This window comes from Cuculus canorus, chromosome 4 (assembly GCF_017976375.1).
Source record: "Cuculus canorus isolate bCucCan1 chromosome 4, bCucCan1.pri, whole genome shotgun sequence".
Lineage (NCBI taxonomy): Eukaryota > Metazoa > Chordata > Aves > Cuculiformes > Cuculidae > Cuculus > Cuculus canorus.
Window position 1 is genome coordinate 61,726,133 of NC_071404.1, and position 27,072 is coordinate 61,753,204.

General features: G+C 40.7%; 1 protein-coding gene across 6 annotated transcripts in view; it reads left to right on the top strand.

The window, feature by feature from the left end:
• Nucleotides 1-27,072, top strand: part of AFF1 (ALF transcription elongation factor 1) — a 111,015-nt gene that overhangs the window by 35,572 nt on the left and 48,371 nt on the right. For 5 of the 6 annotated variants that reach the window (XM_054064779.1, XM_054064781.1, XM_054064777.1 and 2 more), the window contains 2 exons: nucleotides 12,799-12,919; nucleotides 13,419-14,330. In XM_054064779.1, coding sequence (XP_053920754.1) covers nucleotides 12,799-12,919; nucleotides 13,419-14,330 — 1,033 coding nt within the window. Of the gene's footprint in view, nucleotides 1-7,659; nucleotides 7,734-12,798; nucleotides 12,920-13,418; nucleotides 14,331-27,072 lie in introns of all 6 variants that reach the window. The other variant, XM_054064782.1, reaches the window with a different exon arrangement.

Genomic DNA, 27,072 nt, shown 5'->3' on the forward strand with positions numbered 1-27,072 from the left:
ACGGCAGTTGCTAAGTGCTTTACCTCTGTTTTCATCAAGGGGGGGAAAAAAACCCCAACCTTGTCTTGCAGCAGGCTCCAGGTCCTCAAGGACCACTGGAACAATTACTTTAACAGCAGCTGAGGTAGCTTTTTACCCTGCTGCCTGCATGCCCCTGCTTGCCCTGAGGCGAGTTAGGAATCATACAAGGTTGCTTTTATTTGGTGGAAGGCTACATGACTGCCTTTGACTTTTAAATCTGTAAAAATGGGAAAAGGTCACTTCTGAGAAGAAGCAGATCTTGACCTTGTGGTCAGGATGGGCTTACATGTGAAGCAGCAGATTCAAAAGCTGAACTCTGCTGACAGGAAGATTTGTCTTAACTGCAGTAAGCTTCTAACAAAACCAGACTGTCGGTAGCACACTTAAGTATAAGATGGTTAGTTATTAGAATCCTGTGTACTACGACAGCAGTTCTTTTGCAATCCAGGGTTACTACAGCACATCTGTGGTTACCTAAACACACTTTCTCTAGTGAGATTTGATCCCAGGTCAGTTCCTTTTAATGTTACTTTGCATCTGTGTTGTATTGTAATGTTTAGACTGGGTGGAGCAAAATCAGCCCTGGGAAGTGACTGCACCTTGTGCAAATGGGTTTTTCAACTGTCTCTATCTTCCTCCTCCGTATCTGAGGAAATCAAAATGAGAGTACTTCATTAAAGACAATTTCTCCTTTGCCCATTGACACTTTTTTGGTGGGTTTCTCAATGTCTGGCATTCTTTTGGAAGAGGAAACCCCGGAGAAAATTCTATGAGTTCCTTCTCCCTGCTTTTTTCTTCTCTTGTTTCCATATTGTTTCCTCATATAATTTTTACGTTCATTCTGTAGAGGCATGCGTGACATGCAATGAGGGCTTTATGATGGCATTTTTTTTATGTGCAGTATTTCGTAGAAGCTTGGAGTTTGATCTGGAAATGTTTCACAGTTCTTATGTGTGGAGTTCTTCTGGCTTTAGGAAGGTGCGTAAAAATTTGTTCATGGGTATAAGTGCTAGTAAGTTTGCTATCCTATGCTTGTGGCACTTGGTAGGTAAATACACAGGAAAGGAATAGCTATTTTTTCTGCTAAAGGTGACTCAGTTTTAGGGATATCTTTTCATAGCTATTAATATGTTGTTCATAACTGGGAAAGCTTGGTACTGAGGCATAGCTTTACATGTGTGTGACGCGTTTGATCAGAAACAATCTTCTGGGCAGTATTTTAAATGCAAAAGTGACAAAAAAAGACCTTTTTCTGCACTCATTTTTTCATAGAACTCTCTTAACAGGATAAAAGTAAATAAAATTATTGTGTCTACTGAAAAAAAATTGCTTTTTGTGTTTATGAGCACATGCTAATCAGTTTCTAAAAAAAAGTAACTTTTCAGGATAGGAGAAGAGAAAGGGGAAGTATAGAAGGATAAAGCCATCCACCAAGTATATGCTCCTCTGTAAAATAACCAAACATTTTAGCAATGTCTTCTACTTGCTTGCCCACTTAATGTCAGAATCTGACTATTTCTTGCTGTTTCTCAGGCAATTCAGCTGAATTTCTAAGCAACATAGCGTTTACAAAGAGTGATAAGGTACTACAGTAAGTCAGTGCTTAGCAGTTTCTGAGATGTTTACAGCCATCAGCTATGTCAGTGAAAAGTTCTCTTCCATTCACATGAAAAGGGTTTTGTGGTTTTGAGCTGATGATATTTTCTAATTGGTTCAACTCAGCCACTGTTAGCTTGATGCAAGCAGGCAGCTTGTGTCTTTTGGTCATTTAGTGGACCTGCTGGGGCTTAGAAGCAAGATGAAATGTTGCTGATGCTTGCTTTTGTAATGTATAGGCACTCAAGATCGTGTGGATGCAGATGCTTTAGTCTGTGTTATGCAGCATGGCTGTTCTCATTGGAAAATAAGCTAGCAGGAAAGGAGTTTGCCTCAGAACAGATGAACCACTAGGAAGCTAACAACCAAGGTTTGTCTGGATGGGGCTTAAGCTGATGCAAGATGGTGCCAAGACAAATCCAGAAGAGAGATGAAAACTTGGATGTGATATCCTGCAGCTGCTGTGGTGATGGATGGTGCTTAATGAAAGCTATACTAGGAGTCTTCTAAGAAGTCCTTTCTACACAGCTTATGAACTTGTATGCTGAAGCACCTTTCAGGAGAGGGAGCAGAAAATGCTTAGAAATGATGTGAGTGTGGTAGAACCACTTGAAAGAAGACAGGTAGAACAGAGGGGATAAGAATGTGAATTAGCTGCGTGGCAGCTGTGGGGGCAGCAAGAGAAACAAGAGTTGCTGGCCTTTGAAATCTGGTTTTCCTGTGTTTTGACAGTAGATATTTTCTCTTCAAGTTAGACTTCCAAGCAGATCCAAAGTTTATATTCTGGTAGAAAAGCTACACCCCATATATTTGTTGATAGTGCCAAGGTCTTATATTTACTTCCAGCAGACTTTGATCTAGGATGACATGATTTAAGTATCTTTGAATGTCTTTTCTGCTTGTATGCATTGTTTCCTAGGGCCTATTTACAGACAGGTCTTGGGGTGATAATGGGTGACTCAGTCCCCTCCCTGAGCAGGATCTGCTCAGCAAGGAATGCTATTTCTCCAAACAGATTGGTTCTCAGATGAAGCCAGGATGTAATGTGCTGTCAGGGTATGGGTATTGGATCTGGGTATGCATTTCTTGAAGTACCAACCGAGCTGGGTGTTGGGGCTCAGAGCATGCTGTGGAAAGACCTCTGGAGGCACTTGGATCTATGTGAAAATGTTTGCTCAGCTGTGCAACAGAAGTGTCTAACTGTGTTAGTGGGAGACTGAAATCTCCAGTTTTAACACGGAGTGATGTTTAGCTTAACTCATTTTTCACTGTTGCCTCTGGGAAGTTACCTCAGTCATTGAGGCATGTGTCTGTCTGTTTCCTGACTAGGCTAACTTTTTGATCCTTCTTGGTGAGGTGAGAGAGGCATGGTTGAGGTTCTCTTGCTTTCAAAAGCTGCTCATCTGTAACCTCAGTCTTGTCACAGCTGGGTCACCAAAACCCAAGGCTGCTTAGTGTGCAGCTGTGAGGGGGCATTCAGAGCCTGGATCCTGCACTCAGGTCTGCTCAACTAGAGCCACTCCATGAGTTCTGCGGCCAAAGCGTCAGCAGCTTTGTCTGAATCTTTCTGTGCGTACTCAATTACTAAAATAACACTCGAGTTGCAGATCTTTACTCACCTACCCAGAATGACACAAGCGCCTTCAGGGCTGAAAGGCAGCCAGACCACTTACTTGGCTTGGGGAAATGCTGAGATGTGGTCCTGATGAATTAAACTGCTGTATACAGAACACCTTGTCTCTGAGGGGTGAAGTGGTCAGGAATTTTCAATGCACACACCTGGTGATTTAAATTTTTCACATTTCCTCCTTTGCCTGCCACATCCAGATCAAACAAAGCCTTAAATTCATCATTGTTCCAATACCTTGTCTGATGTCCTTGTAATTATACTTCACACATCCACACCTTCTTAGAAGCCCTCCGAGAATATTTGCGTTTAGATGGAGAATGACAACTTTCCTGTTCCCTGTGTAATAACTTATAATTAACACGTTTTCTGACAACACTCTATTAAGATCAAGGTATGTGGGGTGAGGTTGAAAGCCTGGGTTTCTTCGGAGTCTTCATTTCTGTACCATCATGAATAGAGAGACTGCCTTTTGATTTGTTCAGGTGCTTTGACTATGGCAACATAGTTAAGTGCCGTTATTGAAGACGTTATTAAAGATTGTATAAACTGAAATAATTGTCACATTTTTTCAAATTTTCAAAGTTGCTGCTGTATGCAGCTGTTAAGTGAGGCTGGCCCTCAGCAAGAGCTCCTGCTTTTGGTTGGGAAGATCCTTCTGCTGACAGGCTCTGACTTTGCATGCTGTATTCTGGCCTCTCAGGGGTTCACCACAGGTGTTGTTTGTGCTATATATTTATCATGAGGCTTTCTTGCCTCTTGCAATCAAAAAGCTTTCTGCTAGTAGTGTAAAAGATGTGTCTATGGACTCTGAGGAATGGTGGAATCAGGTACGTGAGCTCCTGTCACTTTGAAGAAGAGGAGAAATAGGATGCTCTGCTTCTTATGAGAGCACCACAGCTTGAAGCACTCCCGTTGGAAGTATTTCTGGCTAGAGCATGTCACATCTCTTTTGAAAGCATTGAAGGCCTGTCTAGTGTGATATTGCTACAATGGCTTTAATTTACAACTAAATAAAAGTTATATTTTAAGAATTTCAGTGCATGATCCAAGTCATCAATCTTTCATTTATTTGCTTTTTTTCAGTAGGCAGAGAAGAGGTTGTTACTGTCAGTTATTTGCATCCTTTCACCAATCTTTTCTCCCTCTTTTGTGCCTTCAGTTGTTTATAGACCATAAGCTGGGAAATGCTGCTCCCAGTCCTGGGGTGTGTTTTTAAGTGCATAGCCATTTGAACATTTGGCTGTTTTAGGCTCAATTCTGTGAAGCACTTGTCGTGTTTGAAGAACATCTGAGCATTCCCAATTCCTGCCAAAGTCACTGGGTGCTGCAGGGGCTCAGCTTTTTTTTCAGAAAATGTTCAGGCTCACTCCTGGGAGCTGCTTGAAAAAGAAAGGCCTATTGATGCTGAAAGGAAGCAAAAACTTTCTAATGGCTGAGTAATGAATATCTTTTTTTAAACCTGGCAACAGCAACAGGAAATGAATAAGTAAGAACTAGAACCCGAAGGTTACCCTGGAAGAGGCAAAGTGAGAAGAAGTTTTGTGTTAGAATAGACAGTAGATATCTATCAGTAGATAGAACTGATATATTTTTTTTTTCCTGGAAAAAGCCAACTCAGCTGCTACTTAAAAAAACTGACAGTTCCCTGCTGCCTGTTATAATATCCCAGCTGTTCTCTACTTCATTTTTTTTTTTTTGGGTAACCTAGAGATCTGTTTAAGACATAGGAAGAGGTATATTCCACATCATTGTTCCGTGCAGTTTGAAGGAAAGCTTGCAGCAGTACTGGATTTTCTTGGAGCATTATTTTTATTCAAAAATATTTGGCAGGAGATTTATTGCAATCATCGTGGAAATTTGGATGGGCTATGTGGCCTTGATCTCTTGCTCAGCAGTCTAATGCTGCTATCATACAGTCAGTGAAAAGGGCTGGATAGACTTGATGAGCTACAGGAAGCAAAAATATGAAAAAACAAAATCCAGTTCATATTTTTCCAGTGTGAAGATATATAGTTTTGAAAAGCATGTACCAAAGCTGGTGGTTGATGCAGAAAATAATTTACTAACTGTACCATCTGTTGTGCTTCTGCCATATGTTTTCTTCTTATCATTTGTTCAAACTGTGTATGTTCTGTGAAATAGTGTTTGTTGTGAAACAGAACTTAAAAAATATCCGGAAAGTCATAGCTTGATGGTGTTTCCATAAAGGAAAGGAAACAAAGTTTGGGAAAAGGCATTTTTGATGCTCTTTGGTATTAACTTTAAGGTTATCCTTACATCAGCTTGTCTTGTAGTCACTGTCAGCCAAGCTGCTTAGGTGATACACAGTGTGAGAACTGAGCACATCTATAGTGCTTCAAAACTTTCTGTGCTGTGCATTTATCCATGTTTGTTTTCAAGCTGATGAATGAAACTGTTTATTTGATCTTTGTAGATGTGATCCTGGCTGTATTAGGTAGGTGGCGATTCATCTATGGAGACACAGCAGCAGAACCAGGGTGCTGCAGGTGGGCTGTTACAGTGCATGTGTTATTTCTGTTTAATCAGTTTTTTGGGTTGATGGTTGATGTGTCTTGCCTTGAAACTAAAAAGAATATGTCTCTCGGTCTTGAGAAGTGTTGATTAGCAGCCTCTCATAATAAAAAAAAAAAGTCTATTTTAATGACAAAACAGCTTCAATAGACTTGTGGTTTCCTGCAGTTGTACTAAAAGGAAATGTTCCCTCTTAAGTTTCGGAGGAAGAGGTTCTATGTGTTCAGAAGGAAGTGAGCCTCATTTGTGTGTTTTCTTGTTAGTCTTTCTCCACCCCCTTCCCTGCTGCTGGCATGATTCCTTTTGGGTACCAGCAAGAGATCTTTTTACAATTAAAACCAAAGCAGATAATTTTTATTTCATTTTCATTTGGAGGACACGGAGGGCAGGAGTAGGGGCAGAACTTCTTCCTGCAGTTGTCTATTTTTTTGAAAATGTTGTAATGGGCTGGATTATTATGTAATGGCATCTAGAACTCTGGAGTAAGGATTGTCGTGTAACTTCAGAGAAAGCTGATATTTTCATGGTTTCTGTTACAGTTTCTGTTACAGAACCAAGCCTTGATGATGATGTGGGTTAGGGTGTACGCTTCGCTGAAGTTTCTGAACCAGATCTCTTATTACAGGAGCCAGTGGACTGTCTTCTCCAGCATGGGCTGCTTTAAGGATGGGAGTATTTTAATGTTTCAGTGTACTGTGAATTATGATTTGTTTGGGGTTTTTTTTGAGGCGAGGGAGAAATTTGTGCATGTGTTTACTTCTTGTGGAGTATAAAGATGATTGGGCTAATGTTTTGGGGCCGATATTTAGTCTCATTTGCTGTTTAAACTCATGGGGTATTTGTATTTTCCTGGTGACATGTCAAGTGTAGCCCAGCTGCAAGGAGTGCAGCACTATTTTTAGCTCTCAAATTTTGAACTCTTTTCCCCCTGAAGATGGACAGGGTGGAACTGGAGTCCCTTAGCTCACAGGTTTCTGTGTGCATGGCATTTTGATGCTAAGCCTAGAAATTTGGTTTCCCAGAGCATTTGCACAATTTGGTAAGGAAGAGCTTAGGAGTGGTTTGTGTTTTCATGTTTTTTGATTTCCCATTCTAGGAAAATCTAAATATCAAAGCTGCTAATCTGAAGAAGTTCCTGAGGAACAGGAATTGATTTTCACCCTTCAGCCTTGGTGATAGTGAGGTTAGGGCTCTGTCCATGCATGCACGAGGGAAAGCTTGCTGGAGCCTGCCAGGCAGCTTTGCTGTGTGGGTTTCCTCTGGTACCTGACCAGCTTTAGAGACCCCCTCTCCTCTTGGCAGGGGTACATGCGAGGCCAGGGCTGACTGCAGTTCTCTGATACTTTCTGCCTGGCCTCCTAATACTGACTTTGGGGAAACTGTGCAGTGATATGAGTTATAGTACAGCCCAGATTTTCTACAGCTTTAAAAAGCATATTGACTAATACCCTCAATGGCCAAGTTAATGATGGGCAGAAACAGGATTGCCAGAGATGTGGGAACTAGGATAACTACAGGTTTATATTAAAGAGGGGACATTTCAGTAGACAGCAGACACTTCTGCTCTGAATTGGTAGTGCTGTCTAATGCAATACAGCTTACTCAATAAAAGCCCCTGAGTATGAGTTGAAGCAGCATGCATGGAAGCTTGACACCTACATGATAAAATGTACAAATTAAAATGAGTTTTAGCTGTTATCTTGAGGTAGTCTAAGGGCTTGATGTAACTTAAAGAAGGAGAGGCTGATGCTCTCAGTTATATGACCAAATAAGTAGCTACTTTGTGTTTTTCTTATCCTCCTGTTTTTAAACCTTTATCTCCTTCTGTGCAGTGAAATTGCACAAAATCTGGGAACAAAAATTGTTTTAATCCGATTCAGAAAGAGAGGTAGAGAGTGGATGATGATCCTGAACAGCAAAACAGAGGGGAGTGACCCCACAGCTTGCTGAACAGGTAGTCAGCTGTGCATGGCCAGCAACATGGGCTACTCATCACCATGACAGCACGAAGAGGCTTGCGTAGTAACAATGCATGGCTAATCTCACTGAGCAGTGTGTGGTAGTGCTGTGTGTGAGATAACTCGTGTCCTATGGGCTGTCTGGGAGCAGGCACATTCATCTTCTTTCAAACCTACAGGAACTGGCATTATGGCAAAAAGGTGGTGTCCCTTCCCCACCCCCCTGTGCCTCCTCTTTTTTTCTTCATGCACTCTTGAAAAAGAATTTATTGCTGGGAAGAGAGCTTGGGGTCAAGGAAGGTTCAGGGAAAGAAAAGGCCGTTAGAGGTATTACAGCTGCTGGTTTTGCAGCAAGTGGCTGGTAAGATGTATTATGGTCAGTGTTGGGATCCACATAAGAAAGATTGTGACTTCTTATTGTAAATATTATTGTTGTAACAGACACAATTTACAGTTAGGGTTTTCCTTTTGTTTGAATGTAATCAGAACCTCAGAGCAAAACTGCTTGATTGCTCTGAATTTGGATGCTCGCCAGCCTAGAAGTATATCCATAATCCACGTGGATGTAGCAGTGTTTCAGTAGAAAACAATTTGCAGGGTGATAATATGTGGCTTGGGTTTTTGGTTTTGTTTTTTTGTTGGTTTTTTTTTTTTAATCATTGCTGATAGTTTTTAAACTACTTGGAAATCAGGGCTTTCTTGCTCTAAGTAGAGGTCTAGTGAGAAGTTTACAGCAAGATATTATAAACGAAGAACCCTGATAGGCCAGCACTGACAGTGGTTTTTATCCTGGGAGAACTACTAAAAATAGCCCATGAGGTTTTCCCTAGTTCTTCTAGCACATCAGACTGATGTTCTTCTTGTCTTCTTTCCAATACACTTCTGCTCTTGTGTGTATGTGCACATAAATGTTCTGGTTTATCTTAATAATTAAGTCTTAATGCTATTGTTAAAAGTTTGTGGTGAAGAGGATGAAATATGTGAGTAGTCATGAGATAATGTTTATGAACTCAGCCTTTTAATATTTGAGAATTATTTGTTTTGGGGGGTTGGTTTTTTTTTTGGTTTTGTAATTTTTGTGAAAGATGCAGAAGCTGAACATTGTGAGTTGGTGCAAGGTGTCCAAATTATGACTTCCCATCATTTTGCCAGAGGTTTGCTCATGTGTATCCAAGGTCGGCCCTGTTTTGCATGACTGAAGACTGTGCTCTCATTGCCCAACACAAAGCCTGTTGAAACCAATAAGATTTTTTTTTTTGCCTGTTTCAATGGGCTCTGGCTCGCCCTCCCATGGCTCTGCAAGTTGAAACAACTGAACATAACACAAAACCTCTAGGTCAGAATTTCTACTCAATTGTCTCGCAGCAGAGTCTTACTATGGAGTGACTCAACCTCTCAGTGCCCTTCCAGCCAGGGAGATAGACATGTGGTTATACTGATACTGGTGGATCATCACTAATGCTTTCCAGTCTTGCTAATAGTGGCATGCTGTTTTGTATTTTCCTGCAAGAATAGTAATCTGGATAGTTTATGGCTCCTGCCCTTTTTACCCAACGATCATAGAAAAATAATGTTAATGCCAAGTCTTGTGTGATATGGATTTATCATACAAAGGAAGAACACGGGTGAACATGTAGATCCGTGCTGACTCCTCACATCAGCCCTCTGGCATGTAGAAATGATACCCAGCTTGTCAACTGGATTCATCTGAAGTGTTGCGTGTATTTTTTGTTTAAGAAAGTTGAACTATATTATCTCCTTGCTAATAATACATGAAGAAACTAATTAGGGGAGCAAATTTAAAATTACTGTTGGAAACTAGGCAAGCAGGGGCCAGTGAAGTCATTACAAGCAAGGATGCTTGACTAGTAGTAGCATCCAGAGGTTGTTACTCAGTCTTCAGTGCTTTATTAGAATGGCCTCTACTATAGTAGTGTACCTTTCAAGGCCTCAAGTATTCAAATGCTCTTGCATGTGCCTTACTAAATAATAATGCAGATTATTAAGTGGTATGTTCTAATATATGTGGTATGTTCTAATAATAATAATGTTGGAATTTTTGAAATGTAAATAAGGTTGTTAGGGATGTTGGAAATGTCGGAAGAGAAGTTACTCTTTTAGTCTTGACAGTGTTCCCCAAGAGACTTGTGTTCAAGTTTTTAAAACAATCTGTTTTAAAAAGAGATGGATTGGATGTGGCTTTTTGTCCTTAAGGGTTGTTTAGATGAGCATTTTAAACTGCTTTCATTTCTTATCATCTTGGGCTTCAGCAGAGAGCTGTGCCAACTCAACAGCTTGTCTTTGGGAGGCCTGGATCTGAAGTGTGGTGCAACAATCGGCAGACTGCGGTATAATTTAATAAGTACTGGGGAGAAAACAAAACCAAGTATGTATATTTAATGTTGCAGTAGTATTAAAAAGTACTCTGTAGGTCTGAGTGCTTGGCATTCATAGTGTGGATCAAGGCAGAAATATTAACAGGGCAGGCTGAGATGTTAGGAGCATTGTGCAGACCGAAACGTATATGTGTATCAAAAGACATGAAGCAGAAGCTTTTCTCTCTTTAACTTATAAAAAGCACATCCTATTTGTGGCTTTGAATTTCGTGTATGTCCTTGTGTCTACTGTATGGTGAAAATTATGGCTGAAGAACTGACAGGGGAAAACGTGACTGGGAAAACAGATGATGCTCGAGGAGGAGGAGTTAAAACAAACTTAAAATTTGTGCCTTCAGCATTGTACTGAGTACTGTCCTTGGGCTCAAAAACATACCTGGTGGTACCTTCAAAAGGGAAAGGTCAAGGTTGGTGGGAAAGAGCTGAAGCTGAGCACCTCGTTGCAGTAAGAGTCTTGATTAGTCCAACACATCAGAAGGGCTCCTTGCAGGAGAATTGTGCAAGTTGTTAAGGTAAGATATTGAGTGCAGGGCAAAGAGGCTGGCAAAGAGCAAAAGTGAGGAATGCCACAAAGGGCAGTGGTTTTGTTCCTTTATCTGCTCCACTGTGTGGGCTTGAGTGTTTGTGCAGTCATGGGGGAAATGGACTGGGAACTAAGAAGAGGTGTTTGATCTAGGTTAAATCATGCTCATCAAACCAGTTTGTTCTACAGTTGATGTTGGTGTTCCCAACAGTGGACAGACTGATGAAGAGAACAGTGTCACAGACTGATGAAGAGGAGTTTTCAGAGGTCTCCTTCATACTAAAAGCCAGTGTCTTATCTGTTAAAACCAACTTTTATGGCTTTTTCATGCTTGCTGTTAAGGGAATTTTTTTTTTATACAGGATATTTACAAATAATTTTTTACTTCCTGGAATGTTTGGATAATTGTTCCATTAAGTAAAACTTTTCCAGATATGTTTAAAAAATGGTGTTAAATTGAAAGGTAGTCACTTTAAAAATATGCATACAATTTCAAGTAGTAGATGTAGCCAAGGTTGCTTCTAGTTTGACTTGTAATTCCTCCTGACTTTGTCTTCTGCAGTTGGTATCTCCCAAAGCTGGCTGCACACACAGGGCAACTGACTAACTGATTATAGATGCAAAATCGCTCACATGTAAAATACTGTCAGATGCACAGTGGAAATGCATCTATTAATATATTATCTGTAACAGAAGGATTGTGTATATTTACTGAATTGGTGATCTGAGATTCCTTTTTTTCTAAATTTTTAAAATTGTCTGCATTGTTTGCAGAGCTGTTTATGGAGTTTACTGTAAACTTATGTTTTCATATGTCTGGAAACAGTTTAGCACTAACAAAATTGGAATTTTATTTTAAATGTGCACAGTCTAACCCTTAAGTACATTTTCCTGTCTTAGTGGCACAACTACATTCCTGTTTCAGTTCTATATATGGAAATCTATCATTAGACAGCATCGTTTTCCAGAGCTCACATTGAGTCAGGAAACTGCCTTTGCAGCAGTCAGGCCTCTTGGTTTACACATCAAAGCCAATCCTCTACCTCATCTTTAGGCGTGGTTAAACTTACAGTAGATAGTTACTGGTGTGGTATTTGATGAAGTATCGCTGAAGGACAAGACAAGGCTCTTTCCTTTCAAACTAGGACCCTTGAAGTTGAATGTACTGAGAAGAACATGGGAATTTTGTGTGCAGTGGACTCTACAGTGGAGTAGAAATAGGAAAAGAGAGAAAAACTTGCATCCACATACTATGTCTGTGCAGTAGAGTAGAAATAGGAGATACTTTCATCCACATACTATGCCTGTATGCTTTTTCTTCCCCAATGTCCATAAATATTAGAGCAATAGATTCCCATTTATTGCAGTAGTATTTCATAGAGGACATATGGTTTAAAGGATCTGATTTTCCATCAAGTCTTGCTGCTGTGCATGTGATGCAGCTTTAGTGCCATTTTGATGTGGGAAGGGTGGAATTGAGTACATGTGTATGTCTTTGAGGAAGAACAGGGGATTTTGACCTGGTGTTTTACTAGTTTTTGAGACTTTATCTTTAAATACATTTACCTTATTGCTTTAAATGCACCAACATGGTTTGCCAGGTAGGCAGCTTTCCTAATGCTGGTTTAAAGTAGAGAGTAAGCTCTCAAGATTGTTAACAAAGTAGGCAAAGTTCAGTATCTGAAAGTGGATACTTTCAGATAATAAGTGGATACCTTTTTCCTCTCATGTGAAGAGTTGGGGCAGGAGTCTGGATGAGACAAGAATGGTAGTTTTCACATAGAACGTTGCAACTGGATTTGCCAGCTCATGCACTTGTCACTCATCTTGGTGTCTTCAATTTGTTTCACAATTAAATGAGTGGATAGTTTTTCCCCTTCCTGCACTTCTTGATGTGTGATATCAGGAGTAGAAATCACTGAGAAGGATGCATACTCTGCCTTGCATGTTACATTACTATGTGGTATGGCAAACACTTGACAGAACTGATTTGTCAGCTGTAACCACCCTGTGGATTTCAAAATTACTTGCATGCTGGATGTGTACTGTTGCGTGAAAACCATGGCTTCTGTGCACAGTAGGTACTTGTTAATAACACTGTTGTGAAGTGTTAACCATCCTTTCTTTCTCTCTCTCCTAAAGCTTGTACAATGAGGACAGAAACTTACTGCGTATTCGAGAGAGAGAGAGACGGAATCAAGAGGCTCTGCAGGACAAAGACAAGGTCCCCAACAAGACTCCCCTCTTTGCAGAACCCTATAAGGTAATGGTGCGTGTGCATGTGGTGGAAGGAGAGGAGGAAAGAGAGCTGAGGTAATCGAGAGCTGTGGCCTCCAAGTATGGTATAGTAGACTTGAGTGTGATACGTACAAGCACAGCATCCTCCAATCTGATTAACTTAAATACATCAGTGGATGTGCTTAAAGCTGTGTACCTGGTGCAAGCACGGTATAGACTTTGAGTTGGGCAGATTCATTTGGGGGGCTGCAGTAGTCTGGGATTTTGAAGGAGAGGGCTCAAAAGCAGCTTGGCTGCCTAACTGTCTGCATCTAAGGTTGAAACAAACTGGTCTGGTGTTAACATTGCTGAAGAGTGCTGGATAGCTGATACTGACTAGAGCAGGGCGACTTGCTTTGGAGAGACTGTGTGCAGGATTGAGATGAGCTTGCATACCTTTGCTTGTGGTGATGCCTAGTGATTAAAATAAGATTTTGAAGAATGTCCTTTCTTGAGCTGGATCTCTCTCTGTTCTTCTGTTGCAGACTAATAAAGAAGATGAACTGTCAAGCCGAATTCAGAACATGCTGGGCAATTATGAGGAGGTCAAGGAGCTCATCAGCAACAAATCCCATCAGAATCTCATAGGGGTTCCAAAATGTTTCACTCCTCTGATCCCACAAGGAAAGCCTGATCGCCCATGCTTCCCTGAAAAGACCAGCCATATGTTACCATCTTCATTCCATCACACAACTCACCATCCTCTCATGGGACCTATGGTTGTAGCTCCTCTTCCTCCAAGCCACTCCTTTCACTACCAAAAGACAAAATCAAAACTAGAACCAGCTTCAGGTCTGCATGCCAAGAGTCACAGCTTATCCAACAATCAGAGCCAAGGTAAAGAACACAGTTGCAGTGGTCAGGAAAGTCTTGCAGGTTTTCACCACAAGAGAAATGACAGGCACGAGGTTGGTGAAGGTCATACCAATGAACTGCAGCCCTCCATTTTGGTGCTTTCTCCATTGCTTCCATCTTTGTCTTCTCCCGTGGCACCCTTGTCACCTCTACATTCCAGCCAGCATAACAATTCCAGGTCACAGAACAGCGGCAGAAGTCATGGGCCGACCTATAGTCAAACAAAATCATCTCAGGACCTAGTGACAGGATCACAGGAGAAGGAAAGTCAGGACAACTCAGCTGTTAACCTGACCAGCACCACTCAGCCTTCCTCTCAGACTTTCCCCCCACCTTTGCCATCAAAAACCAGTGCAGTGCAGCAGAAACCAACTGCCTATGTCAGACCAATGGATGGCCAAGATCAGGCACCAGTTGAATCACCAGTGCTCAAACCTCTCCTGGAGGAATACCATGGAGAACTCTATGAAAAAATTTCAGATTTGAAGGCGAATGCAAAAGCCAGACTATCCAAATTGGAGATCCCTTCTGAGCCTGTAGAGGTGAGTGCAATTGTTGGGGGACCCTGTTGCCAGTACAGTTCAGTTGTTGGAGAACAAGTCATTGAAGGGCAGAGGCTACCAGAACCGATGGCTGTGCATGCATTAACATATTTAGAAGGTGCATATTGAGGTTGGCTTTTGCTGACTTGTGTAAGATATCTGTTTGGATGGTGAAAATACAACACTTGCCATGATTCTGTGCATAGCTTCCTTCTAGTCACTATTCTTGTCCTTTCTCTGCCAAGGACTGAGTGGAATGTCTCAAAAAACATGGGATGGGAAACTGTGGTTGTTGCAGTGAAGAGGTGACAGTTGGGCCAAAGACCAGGCTGTGTTGTGTGTAAGCCTTTGGTTATTCCTGCTCATATGAGAACAGCTTCTTCCTTATTTGTGTTATTTTCTTGAGAGTAAAACACTAGCTTCTTCATTTGCCCACCATTTTAAATATGAATAATGTTTTAGGGCTTAGATTTCTATCTTTGCTTAGAATCTGCTGTTAGGTTTCTCTCTCAAGGTCCTTCTTTGTCTATCATTCTCCTCTTTTGGTCATTTTCATGGATTGTTTTTTTCCACATTGGGACATTTCAATTGGTTGCATTGAGGTTGAGTGCACAGTATTGCAGATTAACAGGGGCAGTTCAGAACATAATGTTGCTTTTGTACTGCTTAAGTGGCTTGCTTGCCAGAGGGAAAACTTCTGAGAATATTTTTTTGGTTTTTTTTTAATCATTCTCCCTGCATTTTGAGTTGGTTAGAGATCCTAGGCAGTGTGTGATAGAGACTGGTGCAGTTGATCTGAGCTAGATTAGTCTGTTCTAGTTTTCACCTGAGAAAAAATGAGAAGGACAGTGGTCAGACTGGTTGGGAAGGCTTTTTCAAAGATTTCAGAAATTCTCTCACCTACATTTGAGGCTTGCTGTTAAGTCCAGTGGTTTTGCAAGGAGCAAATGTGTTGTGTAAAAGATTGTTGGGAAATTTTAGGAGAAGGAGGTGGCTGAAATTGTAACTGCTTCTTAACCAGGTGGTTATCAAGAAGTGATTCTTTATAATTATTTTGATATGGGAAGATTCCTTGTTGCACTCAATCTGTTTTTGCAATACCACCTATTGGATTTCTGCCTCCATCACACATGACAAGCCTTGGATTTCTGTCATGTGCTGTAGATTGAAGCAGCTTGAAGCTCACAGTGGTAAAGCAGTAGGAGAGGAGGAGCAGTGTTGTTGAGCAAATGCACACACTCTTTCATTGTGCTCTTCAAAGCCAATTGTTTCAGCTTTACTAAGGAACCACCATGGTGCTTCTGCTTGCCTTGTCACTCAGCCTTCTGTGTGCTCAGAGGAGCTTGATTCCCAGGTACATTTGACAGTTTCACTGTTCTTCAGCACTGATAATATTGCTGTGCCCTCTGGTATGTAGGATCCTGCAGTGCTCACCTAAGGCAGCTGAGCTAAGAGAGCTACACAGAGTTTTTGAACTGTATTTTGTAATAAAAAGGGAGAGTGTGGGTACAGTCTGCTTTTCAAGGAAAAGGTTATTCATCAGCTACAAATAGCTGTAGACAACTTCTTGTGGAAAAGGAGAGGAAACTGGCAAAATGACATTGTTGAGCAGGTGTGAGAAGACTTTCATGCTGAGAGAATTTATTTACTTCAAAGTAGGTTGGCATTGCACATCATGCACATCATACCTCAAAATAGGAAATGCGCTGTTAGTCTGTGTTTCATTATTTGCTGACCAGATATTTCACTCCTTGGGGAGAAATAAAGCAGTGCAAGAACTTGAATTCTGTATTACTCATTCTTCATTATCCATTGCCAAGATAAAGGACACCTCTGGGTTTAAAAGTCTTCGCAATTTTCTTTCCCTTTTTTTTTTTTTTTTGAGGAGGCATGCTTATTTTTTCCAAAGTGAGACTTTCTTGTTCTCTCCCAACTCTCCTTGTCCCATTTCTATTTTCATTTTGTCTCTTTTCCCATCCCGATGCTTTTTATGTCATCTCATTTATCTCTGGTTTAATATGATTTTAGATAAGGCAGCATGATGCTGTATGCCGAGTGAAACTTTCTCATTTTGTTGCACACGTGGCTCTGAATCCAAATGCCCATAAAAATCCTACAGCTGCCTGAGCACAAGTAGCATTACCCATGCTGGTGCAGGAATGCTAGCAGATCTGCAGCAGAGTAAGAACATAATGAAAAGGGAATCGAAGATAATGAAAGAAATGGTTTTGCACAAAATGAAACCTTGGTTTTAATTATATGCTTAATTATTTTGAAGCTGATAGATGAAACCTTTTGTGAATATGCTGAATGATCCTCATTTGAGTTAGGTGTCTTTAAGCTGTTACCTCTGACTATTTTCTGTGCGTAGGCATTGTGGATAATGGCTCTGTCAGCTTTAGTGAAAAATCTATTACTTCATTTTCTGCTTGCTTCAGGCTTGTCATTGTCATATTTACTTCAGTTTTATTTGAATGATTAACATACATTTGATGACACAATCTTTCAGTGCTAAAGCCTGGGGACAGTGAAGAGGAAGAAACCATGTAGTTGTACACCTGGATACATTCCCTGTGTGCTGGATGTACAGTATGAAAGAGTTGATGAGGGAGCAGGGGTGGGCTGGTTTCCTTTTGGGAAACCTCTGGTGAGGTATGTTGCATGCAGGTGAAAGATTCACCCAAAGTAAGATCTTGGGAAGGCTAACCATGTTGTCCTTTGGCTGAGAAGTTGGCCCTCCCTTTTGTTTTTGGTGAAACAAAAGCTGTGGGGAAGGTCCTGCCTTCCCATCAGTCTGATAGTGAATATGTCTAGAGCAGTGAGGCTGGCTTGGGAATATGTTTGTAAATCCTCAAACATTACTAAGGGTAAAGTGTCTGAAGGAATGTATAGCACTTGATGCTGACTGAAGATTTGGCTTTGTTTTGGCAGTTTCAGAAATGTTAGGGAGAAGCTCCTTCTATCTCATGCAGTGAGACCTCAACAGCTCTCCTCTTTCACCAACAAACTTGGAGGACAATAGAGAAGGAACCAATTAAAAAACCCGAACAATCCAAAACAACAACCAGTGAAGAAGCCCAGATATTTTCAGTCTTTTTGGTAATATTGTATTATCCTTGCAGCACGGGGTACACACTTCATGTTCAAAATGTGATTGCTGTCATCAAGCTCTGTTCACCTCAATAAATATTTATGAATGGTTGTCAGTTAAAACATGATTGTCGCATAGTATATGGTAGTGACTAAATACCTAGGAAGAAGCTTTGATGAGCAAAAAGGAGAAACCATTTTAGATAAATAATTTTTCACTGACTTCTCTCAATGACAGCTGAGCTTTTCTACTGGCAGGAGCGGTCCGATAGGTGAACTCTGTAAATTAGAAATAGATATATTGCTCTAATCCTGCATACTTTAAAAAAGAGAATCTTTTAAAAATATATATAGCCCTGTCATTTGGTTTTACCTAATGAATACAGAGTATTTAGCATTAAGCTACTGTTATCTTTCTGCCAAACTTGTATTTATTTATCACTTACTGAATAGAAGGGAGATTGAGATTTTATTCCCTTCCTCCCTTTGTATTCTTTTTTTTATTCCTTTCTTCTGTTTTTCCCCTGGTTTGTACCAAGAGAGAGAACAAGGTGTTACTCCTACGTCTCCTTTGCTGCCCTCTTTATAGTCAGAAGTGCCTTATGTGATTGGAGAAGCATTTCATTGCTTCACCACAAGCACTGTAGAAATTTGTCCTTTTGTTGGTATGTGACTGCTAAAGCAGGAGATCAAATGCAAATAACAATTATTACTACTAGTTGTTAACGTTTCCTTATGGTCTCTGGAACTAAGATTGCCCTGGAAGAGATGGAGGGTGAGGGCATGTGTAGCATGGGGCTGGTGCTTTGTTCAAAAGCCAAAAGGACATCTTGTATTGTTACTTCAGTTTAACCAGACTCTGGGATGTTCAAAGTTCATGTGTCAGACTGAAGAAGACATAAACTACAAGTAATCCCGTTCATCTTCCTGTTTGGTGCTTGAAGAAGGAGACTCAGGTCGTGTTCAACTACCAACTCTCAGCTGCACAGCTTTTCACGCTTGAGATCATTGCTTGTTCACTTGGCTTTTATGCAAAATACTAAATAATAGGGAAATTGTTTAAAAAAAAAAACCAAACAAACCAAAACGAAAACATAGTGCTGCCATTAGGCCACCAGAAACAAGTAGTGTTTGTTCTTGCTGCTTGGAAGCGCAGCTAGGGAGTATCATTGTGAAGAGAGGAATCTGACATGTGCTTGGAGTGTGTGGTGAGCGGGTGGAAGGAGAAGAATACCAAGAAACAGTGTTTCTGAGTGAGCAGTTGAGTCCTTTCCAGCTTCTCCCATCAGGTATGGATGCACTTAGCTCTTTTGCTTACACCAAACCTGACATCTTTCCATAGCGTGTCTCTGGGAACCACGACAGAACATTTGTCCAAATTTGGTTGCTAAATCTATCACTTTACAAAGCAATGGGAGACTGACGAAGAACAGTTAGATGGGTATTAGCAAATCCTGCAGAAAGCAGGAGCAGTATAGATAAGGTCAGGTATGAATTTCCATAAACTGCATTGCAGTTTTCCACATGACTCAGTCAGTGTCTCATTCAGACTGCACTGGGAAGTTTCTGATTGAGGTTATTTAGGTTGTTGTCCTTCCTCTAAAGGGCTTGTGATCAGCCATCCTTACTGGAATCAGTTATGATTCCAGAAGAGAATTTAGACCATTGCCTTTGTCATTGGCAACAGTAAAAGCTGCTGTGTTGTAAAAAGGAGGGGCAAACAAAAAACAAACAAACAAAAAAAAAACGTACCCCCCCCCCAAAAAAAAAGCCAGAACTCAAAAAAAATCCCAGCGAACCCTGGAAAAAAAAACTGTGGTTCTCTGCAGTTTGTAGAGTTCAGAGCCAACAAGCTGGATTTAAAGAGAACTTAAGAGAACTTCTGTTGTTGGTTATCATTGCAGTGCAGAAAAAAAAAAATCAGGGATTGTTAAGTGTTTGTAAGCAGCTACTTTTTTCTGTAAGATCTGATTTTGTCACTGGCTGCGTGTTAATGTGTAAAATGAATATCCTGCAGTTGCGAGCATGAGTAACTTTCCAAACTTTGACCTGTACCAAATATATGTATGGGGACTTACATTGTGTATATGGGGACTTGCACATGTTTTACAAAGGTAAGTGAAAATATTCAGATGTGGTAAAGCTGAGAAGTTATCACAGTGACCCCACTAAACCGTGTCCCTAAGCTCCACGTCTGCGCAATTCTAACCCTTCACCAGCTTCATTGTCCTTCTTTGTCCAGCAGCTCAATGTCTGTCTTGTAGAGGGAGTCCCAAAACTGAACACAGTATTCAGCGTACAGGGGCGTGATCACTTCCCTACTTCTGCTGGCTACACTATTTTGGATAGAAGGCAGGATACTGTTGGCCTTCTTGGACACCTGGGCATACTGCTGGCTCATGTTCAGATGGCTGTTGACCAATATCCCGAGATCCTTTTCTGCCAGGCAGCTTTGTAGGCAATCATCCCCAAGCCTGTAGCGTTGTATGATGTGGCCCAAGTGCAGAACTTGACATTATAGATAGCTTTATTTACTTCAGCAAGGAGTCTGACTTGGTTGAATGGCGAATGTTATTGGTTCTCTAGAACTGAGGTAGAAGAATTTGGATTATTATTTCTAACTTTATTTTAATTAATGAAGCTTCATATACAAATCTTTTAAATGTAGAGGCAGCCTGTACTCATGCAAACAAAGCTTTGATAGCAATTTAAGGAAAGCAAAATTCAACGAAGGGAGCAGACCACAGAATGATACTTTTTTTTTTTTTTTTTTAGAAAAGGGTAATTTGGGAATGGAAAAATAGTCCCCCAGCTGTCAGGTGGGCACTGCCATTGCTTCAGCGTTAACTGTTTTGTAAAGCAGCTCATTTGGGATAGTGAACTTGTAATGGAGGAAAGGAGCCACTGGCAGTTGGGTATGACATTTCAGGAGGAACAGATTTGTTGGTTGATTTTAACTGTTTTATTAAGTTAAAGTGGTTGATTTTAAACCTTGTGTGGTTGGTAACAGCTTGTATTAGTTGCCTGATGCTCCTGCTAAAAATCTGTGTGGAAACAAGAAAAATTTGTCAGCCTTATTTTGGTTATTGTTCATGTGGGTCTTCAGTGGTGACTGTTGGTATGCAAAATATATTACTCTGAACAGAGTAATATGTACTTATGTAGAGGCATTACAGAGGGAATTGTGGGAAGAAACAGCATGTGAAAAATAGAATTTTGGTTCCTTGCTTGTGGGTGCACATCATAAAAAAAAATAATTCAAGGATGTTATGATTAGCAGCGGTAACCTTGAAAGAGGCATTTAATATTTCTAATATAATGATTAATGCTGCCCAATATTATGACTGATAAACAAGAAAAGAGATCTGGAAAGCCTGAGGAGAAGCAGATGACAGTCAAACCTTCCAACAAGACAACTTCAAAGCAAGTACTGAAGGCAAGGAGAGGTGGCAGGCGACGTGCATATCCATGAGCTCAAAACAAAACACAGCCACTGACAGCTTACCGCTGCCAGTTTCAAAAGTAAAGCCAAACGTTTATCTGGGAGGAGGAGGTGACTGTTGTAGTCTGAACTGTTTCTCTGCCTAGTCTCCAGACTCCACTGTCCAGCAGTTGGAAGGTCATTTTGAGAGGTATAAATATATTTTGGGGTTTTTTTTTAAGTTTAGTTTCTTCACATATGTGTATAATGATATTTTAATACTCAGGCTTGTAATAGCACTTAGTTTGATTGACTCCATTTTATTTTTCTGACTCTTTTGTATAAGATTTAAAAAAGAAAAACAAAACCGAAAACCTCACCTTCACTGTAAGGGCTGAAACTGAGCTACATCATTCCCAGTAAGCATCCCTAATAACTTGCTTTTAAATATCCAAAGCCGTGGTCCAAGGCCTTTTTCATAACCCATAAAAATTGTGGTAATGTGACCTAAAATGAATTGCAGTAAAAAAAAAGGTTAACTACAGGATTCTTTGCTGCTTATTGCCTCAGGCACCAAGTGCCCAAAGATGTGTCCTTTTACTTGAGTGTTTTCCGTGGCCTCTTCTGGCTCTCAGGAGTGAAAGCAGTTGGTACCTTTTATACTTTTACATTAATTTAATTTATTTTTTTCCCTTATTTGCTGTAGCAGCTGTATTGCAGGTACATCCAGAGGCACTGACTGTTTCATGGACATTTTCAGGGTTTGACAGAGCACTACTGATAAGGAGGTCAGGATTGTATACAGTTTTTGCATTTTTAAATATATAAACAGGTTTTGATTTCTCTTGTTTTCTCTAACTTCATGCGCATGCAATATCTTAGGAGAAATCAACAGGGGAGAATTATATGACAGTGCTGTGTTTTGATTTGGTGTGGTCCCCCTCCCCCCCAAACCTATAGCATGCAGGTGTAATTGTGTAAACAGAAAAACCTACTTGTTGTATTTGTATTAATCAGCGAGTCCCACTGGATGCAAAAGACTTTTTTTCCCTTGTGTACCACCTGCTTGGAAGAAGCCACACATTTTATCCAGGCTCGAAACAAACCAGTAATAAAACCTCAAAGTAGCTTAATAGCTCATGCAAAATGTCATCCACCAACCTATTGGTAGATTTTTTTTTTTTTAAACTCTCTGCACCAGTTCTTGCACAAGTGGAAAGTGCCAAAGGGACAGATATTGCCAATTTGAACCACAGAGGGGGAAGGCAAATATTGCTAAGCAACTGTGTGCTTGAGAGAGCATTTTTAGGAGAGGAGCCAAGGGAGTTATGCCTGGGAGCACTCGCCGCTTCTCATGGCTTAGTGTGAGGGAAAAAATTAGAAGTTCTTTCCTGTCAGGGCTGATGCTGCCAATGCAAAAGACACTATAACCTGTTGACACTGAGTAGGGCTGACAAGGGAATGAATGAAAACAGGAAACCTCCCCTGCCATGTAGGAAGGCAGTGAGACATGTTCACAGAGGTAAGTACACCACTCAGATGTGGCTCGGCATTAAACTGCCTCTGCTAGGGCGATGTCGGGCGTTGACTTCAGAGGGAGGAGGTGAAACCTAGGCAGGCACCCGAGCCCAGTGAAGTCAGAGGCAGGGGCGGGGGGGAGGCCTTACCTGGGTCTGGATTTTATGTCTGTGTGGGAGCAGTAACTGAAGGATGGGCTGGGGGGCAGAGAGGGCTGTTTTCAGTGAGTCTTCTAATTGTGGGCTGCCTCATGTAATTTGAGTTAACTTCTCTATAGTTATTAAAGTATGAAAGAGCTTATAAACAAGGTAAGTCTTAAAACACTTGTGTATATTTGTGCTTTTGCCCAACCAAGCAGCACTTCATAGCTGAGTGCCGGGCCTGGGGGTCATTCTTCTGGTGGTCCTGAATGCCCCTGGAGATGTTTCCTCAGAAGCTGAATTTGCCTGTTTCAAGACTCTGAATTATTTTGACACTTCTTGGTGTCTTCTTCAAGAGATGTATTTTCAGGAATAAAACACAGATTGGTCTTCCTACATTGGGCATCACATTAATATTCTAATACTATTTTGAGCACCTTTCTGGTCTTTGATTTTATTACTTGCATTGCTTGAGTGAAAGGAAATGGTTAGCATATGCTTTATGTTTTATTTCTTATTTCGTGGGGGTTTTACTGGGTTATCAGTGAACCACAGTGGAAGTTGCATTTTGCATCTTAAGAATGCTGCATAGGCATTGTCTGCATCAGCACAGTGATGCATGTTATGACGAGTTTGCTGCTCCTGCTTCTTGGGCTCTTTTGTGATTAGTGAGTAACTTGAGAAGGCAGCTTGTATAGTTCTGTATCGCAGAAGTTATTCTTGATGTTACCTGGTAGGGCAAGAGATGGCCAGAGCCCATCAAAGAAGGCACTGATATTAGCTAGAGAACAACTCTAACACCCTTGGCATGGCTGGGCTCAGAGTGAGGGTCTGGCTCCCTGAGTGCACCCCTGTGTGTGAGGACCTGACCTCTACAGTCTTCAGCACTGGCTGCCTCTAAAGCCGACAACTGGCGTTAAACCAGTGATACACAAATCCTGAATTTCAAGATCATTGGCTGAGATGCTGTAAGGTTTCCAAACCTTGACTATACTAATATATTAATTTTTGAAATTACATTTGGAAATTAGTGTTATTCTTGCCCTGGCATACACTTGGCATAGCCTGTTTTCTCTCAGTTATGCCTCTCATTTTTTTCCTTGTGTGTTTATTCTGTGCTCTGAAGTTTCAGGTCTCATTTCTCATTTTTACTGATGTCTAACAAAGTCCCTGTCAGTTACCTTTAATATCCCCCTTCCTCACAAGTTTTAGCTGCCAGTTTTCATCATCATAATGATGAACATCTATTACTTGGACAATAAATAAGTGCTCAATTGTTTTAAGCAGCAGAGTATTTTAATTCCCAGTTGGAAAAGGTGATGTTCCTACCTCTTTGCTATTCTTCTTTTCAGCACACTAATTTATCTTTCTAAACTGTGTTAGCAGTGTTACATTTTCTTGCCAAATTGTTCAGTTGGTCAAATGGTTCATAAATGTTATTAGATATTGAGGTGCTCTTTTTACATGCAGTCAGGTGTAGCAAATAGCGCAAGACATGATCTTGGCAATCCATCCTGCTTCGAGCAAAAGGTCCGCATGTATTTCTCAGAGAGGTTATGCCATCAGCCCAGCTGCCCTTGCATATACCCAGCCACATGGAAAATAAACTGCAGCTGCCCATGGACATGACAGTGTTTGTTTCAGATGCGGCAAGGACTTGGTGCTAGAAAGCGCCCTCTATCCTCTCTTTTCCCTGCAGCTACCTTCACCTAATAAAAGTCATTACTGCTATATGAGTCCTGCTTCGCTGGGATACTGAATTCCATCACTTCTGCCTTTCTGCCTGTTCTTAACATGTAGCTTTTCTTGAATCAAAGGAGGAAGGAAGAAGTGTGATGTTTGCCTTTGCTGTTAAAGAAAAAGAGTTCAATAGTACTGTACTTGTGGACCAATTTTTAATCAGTTAATCACCTTCAGTATTATTAAAAAAGATACTTCACCTAAACTCCCATTACTTACAGAAACTCCAGTTTGGGTGACTTTCCTTTCAAGATAAATAGTAACTATTGCTATTCAGTACATTGCTGTATAGCTTAGATTATGCCACAGTCAGAACCATTATCTTGGTTGACTTATTAAGCTTCATTAAGATGAAAGAAAAATGTGTGCATTGAAAAAAAAAACCACCTTAAAGTTTTCAGATCTCTTTTCCACTTGCACTACTTGAATTTAAAAAGAATAGTGACAACATAGCAATGCTTACTTTTCCCTTTTCTTGAGAGATGTTGAGAAAATTAAGTTTCTGTATTAGCAGAATTTTGAGTTGACATTCCTCTTGAACCAGAGCCTAAATTCTAATGTTTGTTTTAATGCACTATTGAATTCAATAAACAAAGCTCCCTTAAAGGAGGAAATGCCTGAAGTTTGGCAATCACACCCACAGAAATGCAGCAGATTTAAAGGGAGTACTTCCCCACAATTTTTAAGGCTAACTGGTGTGTGTATTTACAAGTATTTTACTGTGTCTCTAGGATGAATACACTGGCAGGGTGACTGCATGTTTTAAAAGTCTATTGTAAAATAAAAAACACCTGGAATGTTTCGTTGTTAATGATGCAGTAAATATTTCTTCTAAGCCTCATGGTGACATGTTTTTTAACATTGCATAAGAACACTATTTTTTTGTAAATGTATCTTATTGCACATTGAGTAGCGCTGGTTTTTGAAGAATGCTATAGGTTTTAGAGGATGGAGAGTGAACTCATGTGACAGGAGACAAAGTCACGTCGGGTTTGGACCCTGCCAACCTACTCCTCCTTATAAGTGGAATATTTTGGTTTCTTTCAACGGTTTGTTAGCTCACTGCTCTTTGGACTAAGCTGTAATTCAGACTTGGTTGGATGCCATGTGTTTGCTGAAGGTGGAAAGTGCAGTATTTTCAGCCTGTGTGTTTTCCCTTGAAGCAAGCATTTTACTAACAGTGCTGTTGGCTGTCATGTTGCTTGTCTATTTGCAGGTTTACTTTGTTAATCCTTGTCTGAATACTGTCTGCATTTTACTGATGCAGAAGACAGGCTGACTTCCCTTGCCTCCTTGGTTTACTGTTCTGCAGAGCAGGGTCAGCTCTATTCCTTCCCCTCTCTGCTAATACAGTATTCATGTTGCTGCGGTAATACTATGCATGTTTCCATAATGACAAGAAGAAGAGAAGGGTTAGTGGTATTTGTTATTCTGTTTGCTATGGTAGCAGTAACCCCTTGGGTATGTCCTATCCTTTCCTTAGACATTTCCTCAGTGTCCTAGAGCCCTTAGCCTTCTGCGGTGTGCATGTAGTTGTTCAACTTGCTTGTTGTTCAACTTGCTGGTGGTGGTTGGAGATTCCATGTGAAGCTATGCCCATGTAGAGCCTCTGAGAGGATATAAAGAACAAGTTGTGGTATACAAAGATGTTGAGCCTGATCTGTAGTATGACTATGAATTACTAACCTGCCTGCTCACATTCCTGAAGTATTTAACGTGGCTTGTGTATTTTGCCACTGGTTTGTGGGAACTTTTCCCACACATATTGCCATCTTATGAGCAATTATGTATGAAGGAAAGTATAGGCAGTGAAACAGTAATATAGAAAACCTGGAAATGAGTGTAGTGGATGAGAGCCACAAGTAGTTAAATCTTCTCCAGTGTGCTGAAGATGCAGAAAACTTTCCCTTAGGCATGTCTTGGTAATTCTTGTAACTGTCTCCCCTTGGGTGGATTTTAATGATAAGCCATTCAGATGATATATTAAATAAGCAAAAAAAGCCTGCTTCTTCCCTCCAGATTAGACAGACACAGAAAGAAACAGCAAACTGAATCTCTCCTGAACTGAAAGTCTCCTGTCCTCGCAGCACCACATTTCTGCCAGCTATGTGCGCCTTGGGAGACTGATGGCCCATGGCCTTCCTAATACATTTGACTTAGAGGGATCACTTTTCAAATGCCAGCCAGGTACAAAAGCTCAGCACCTTCCGCTTCACTTAGCTGTGGATAAAAATTGCATGTGACAGCTCTGCAGTGCGTAAGCCTGGCCATGAAGGATTTCTGGATCTTGGGAAACACTGTGTGCTGTCCTTAATACAGAGATTAGGGGATAATAAAAATCTCTTTTAAGGAAGCTTATGTTTTTATTCATAACAGAGACAAATATCTTCTACATAGATATTTAAAATATTAATTGTATTAATTGTTCTAGGCAGAGCATGAGCAAAGCAGGTCCTAGAAGCCTACGTCCAGCCCTGACCTCTGTATCCACCTGGCAAAAAAGCTGAACACGTGGCAGGATTTATGCTGAGTGGGCAGAGCTCTTTGAGGAGAGGGTGGAAGTGTCTGTGTGCATATTTAATTGAGTAATAATAATCACCTCCTAGGAGAAGCCCTCATCAGCCTTGGATGCTGCTTTTACAGCTGAAAGTATAGGTTAAGTTACTTCAATGGATAGTTTTGTGTACTGGAGAGGGTGACCAGGTAACTGGTGGACAGGACCTGCTGTGGCTTCCAAGTCTTCTAGCATGATAGGGGAGCTTTCTGAGAGACTTGTCCAATACTCGTCTCAGGGAGGATAGCTTTCATCTGTGTATTCGTGACTTAATAACAA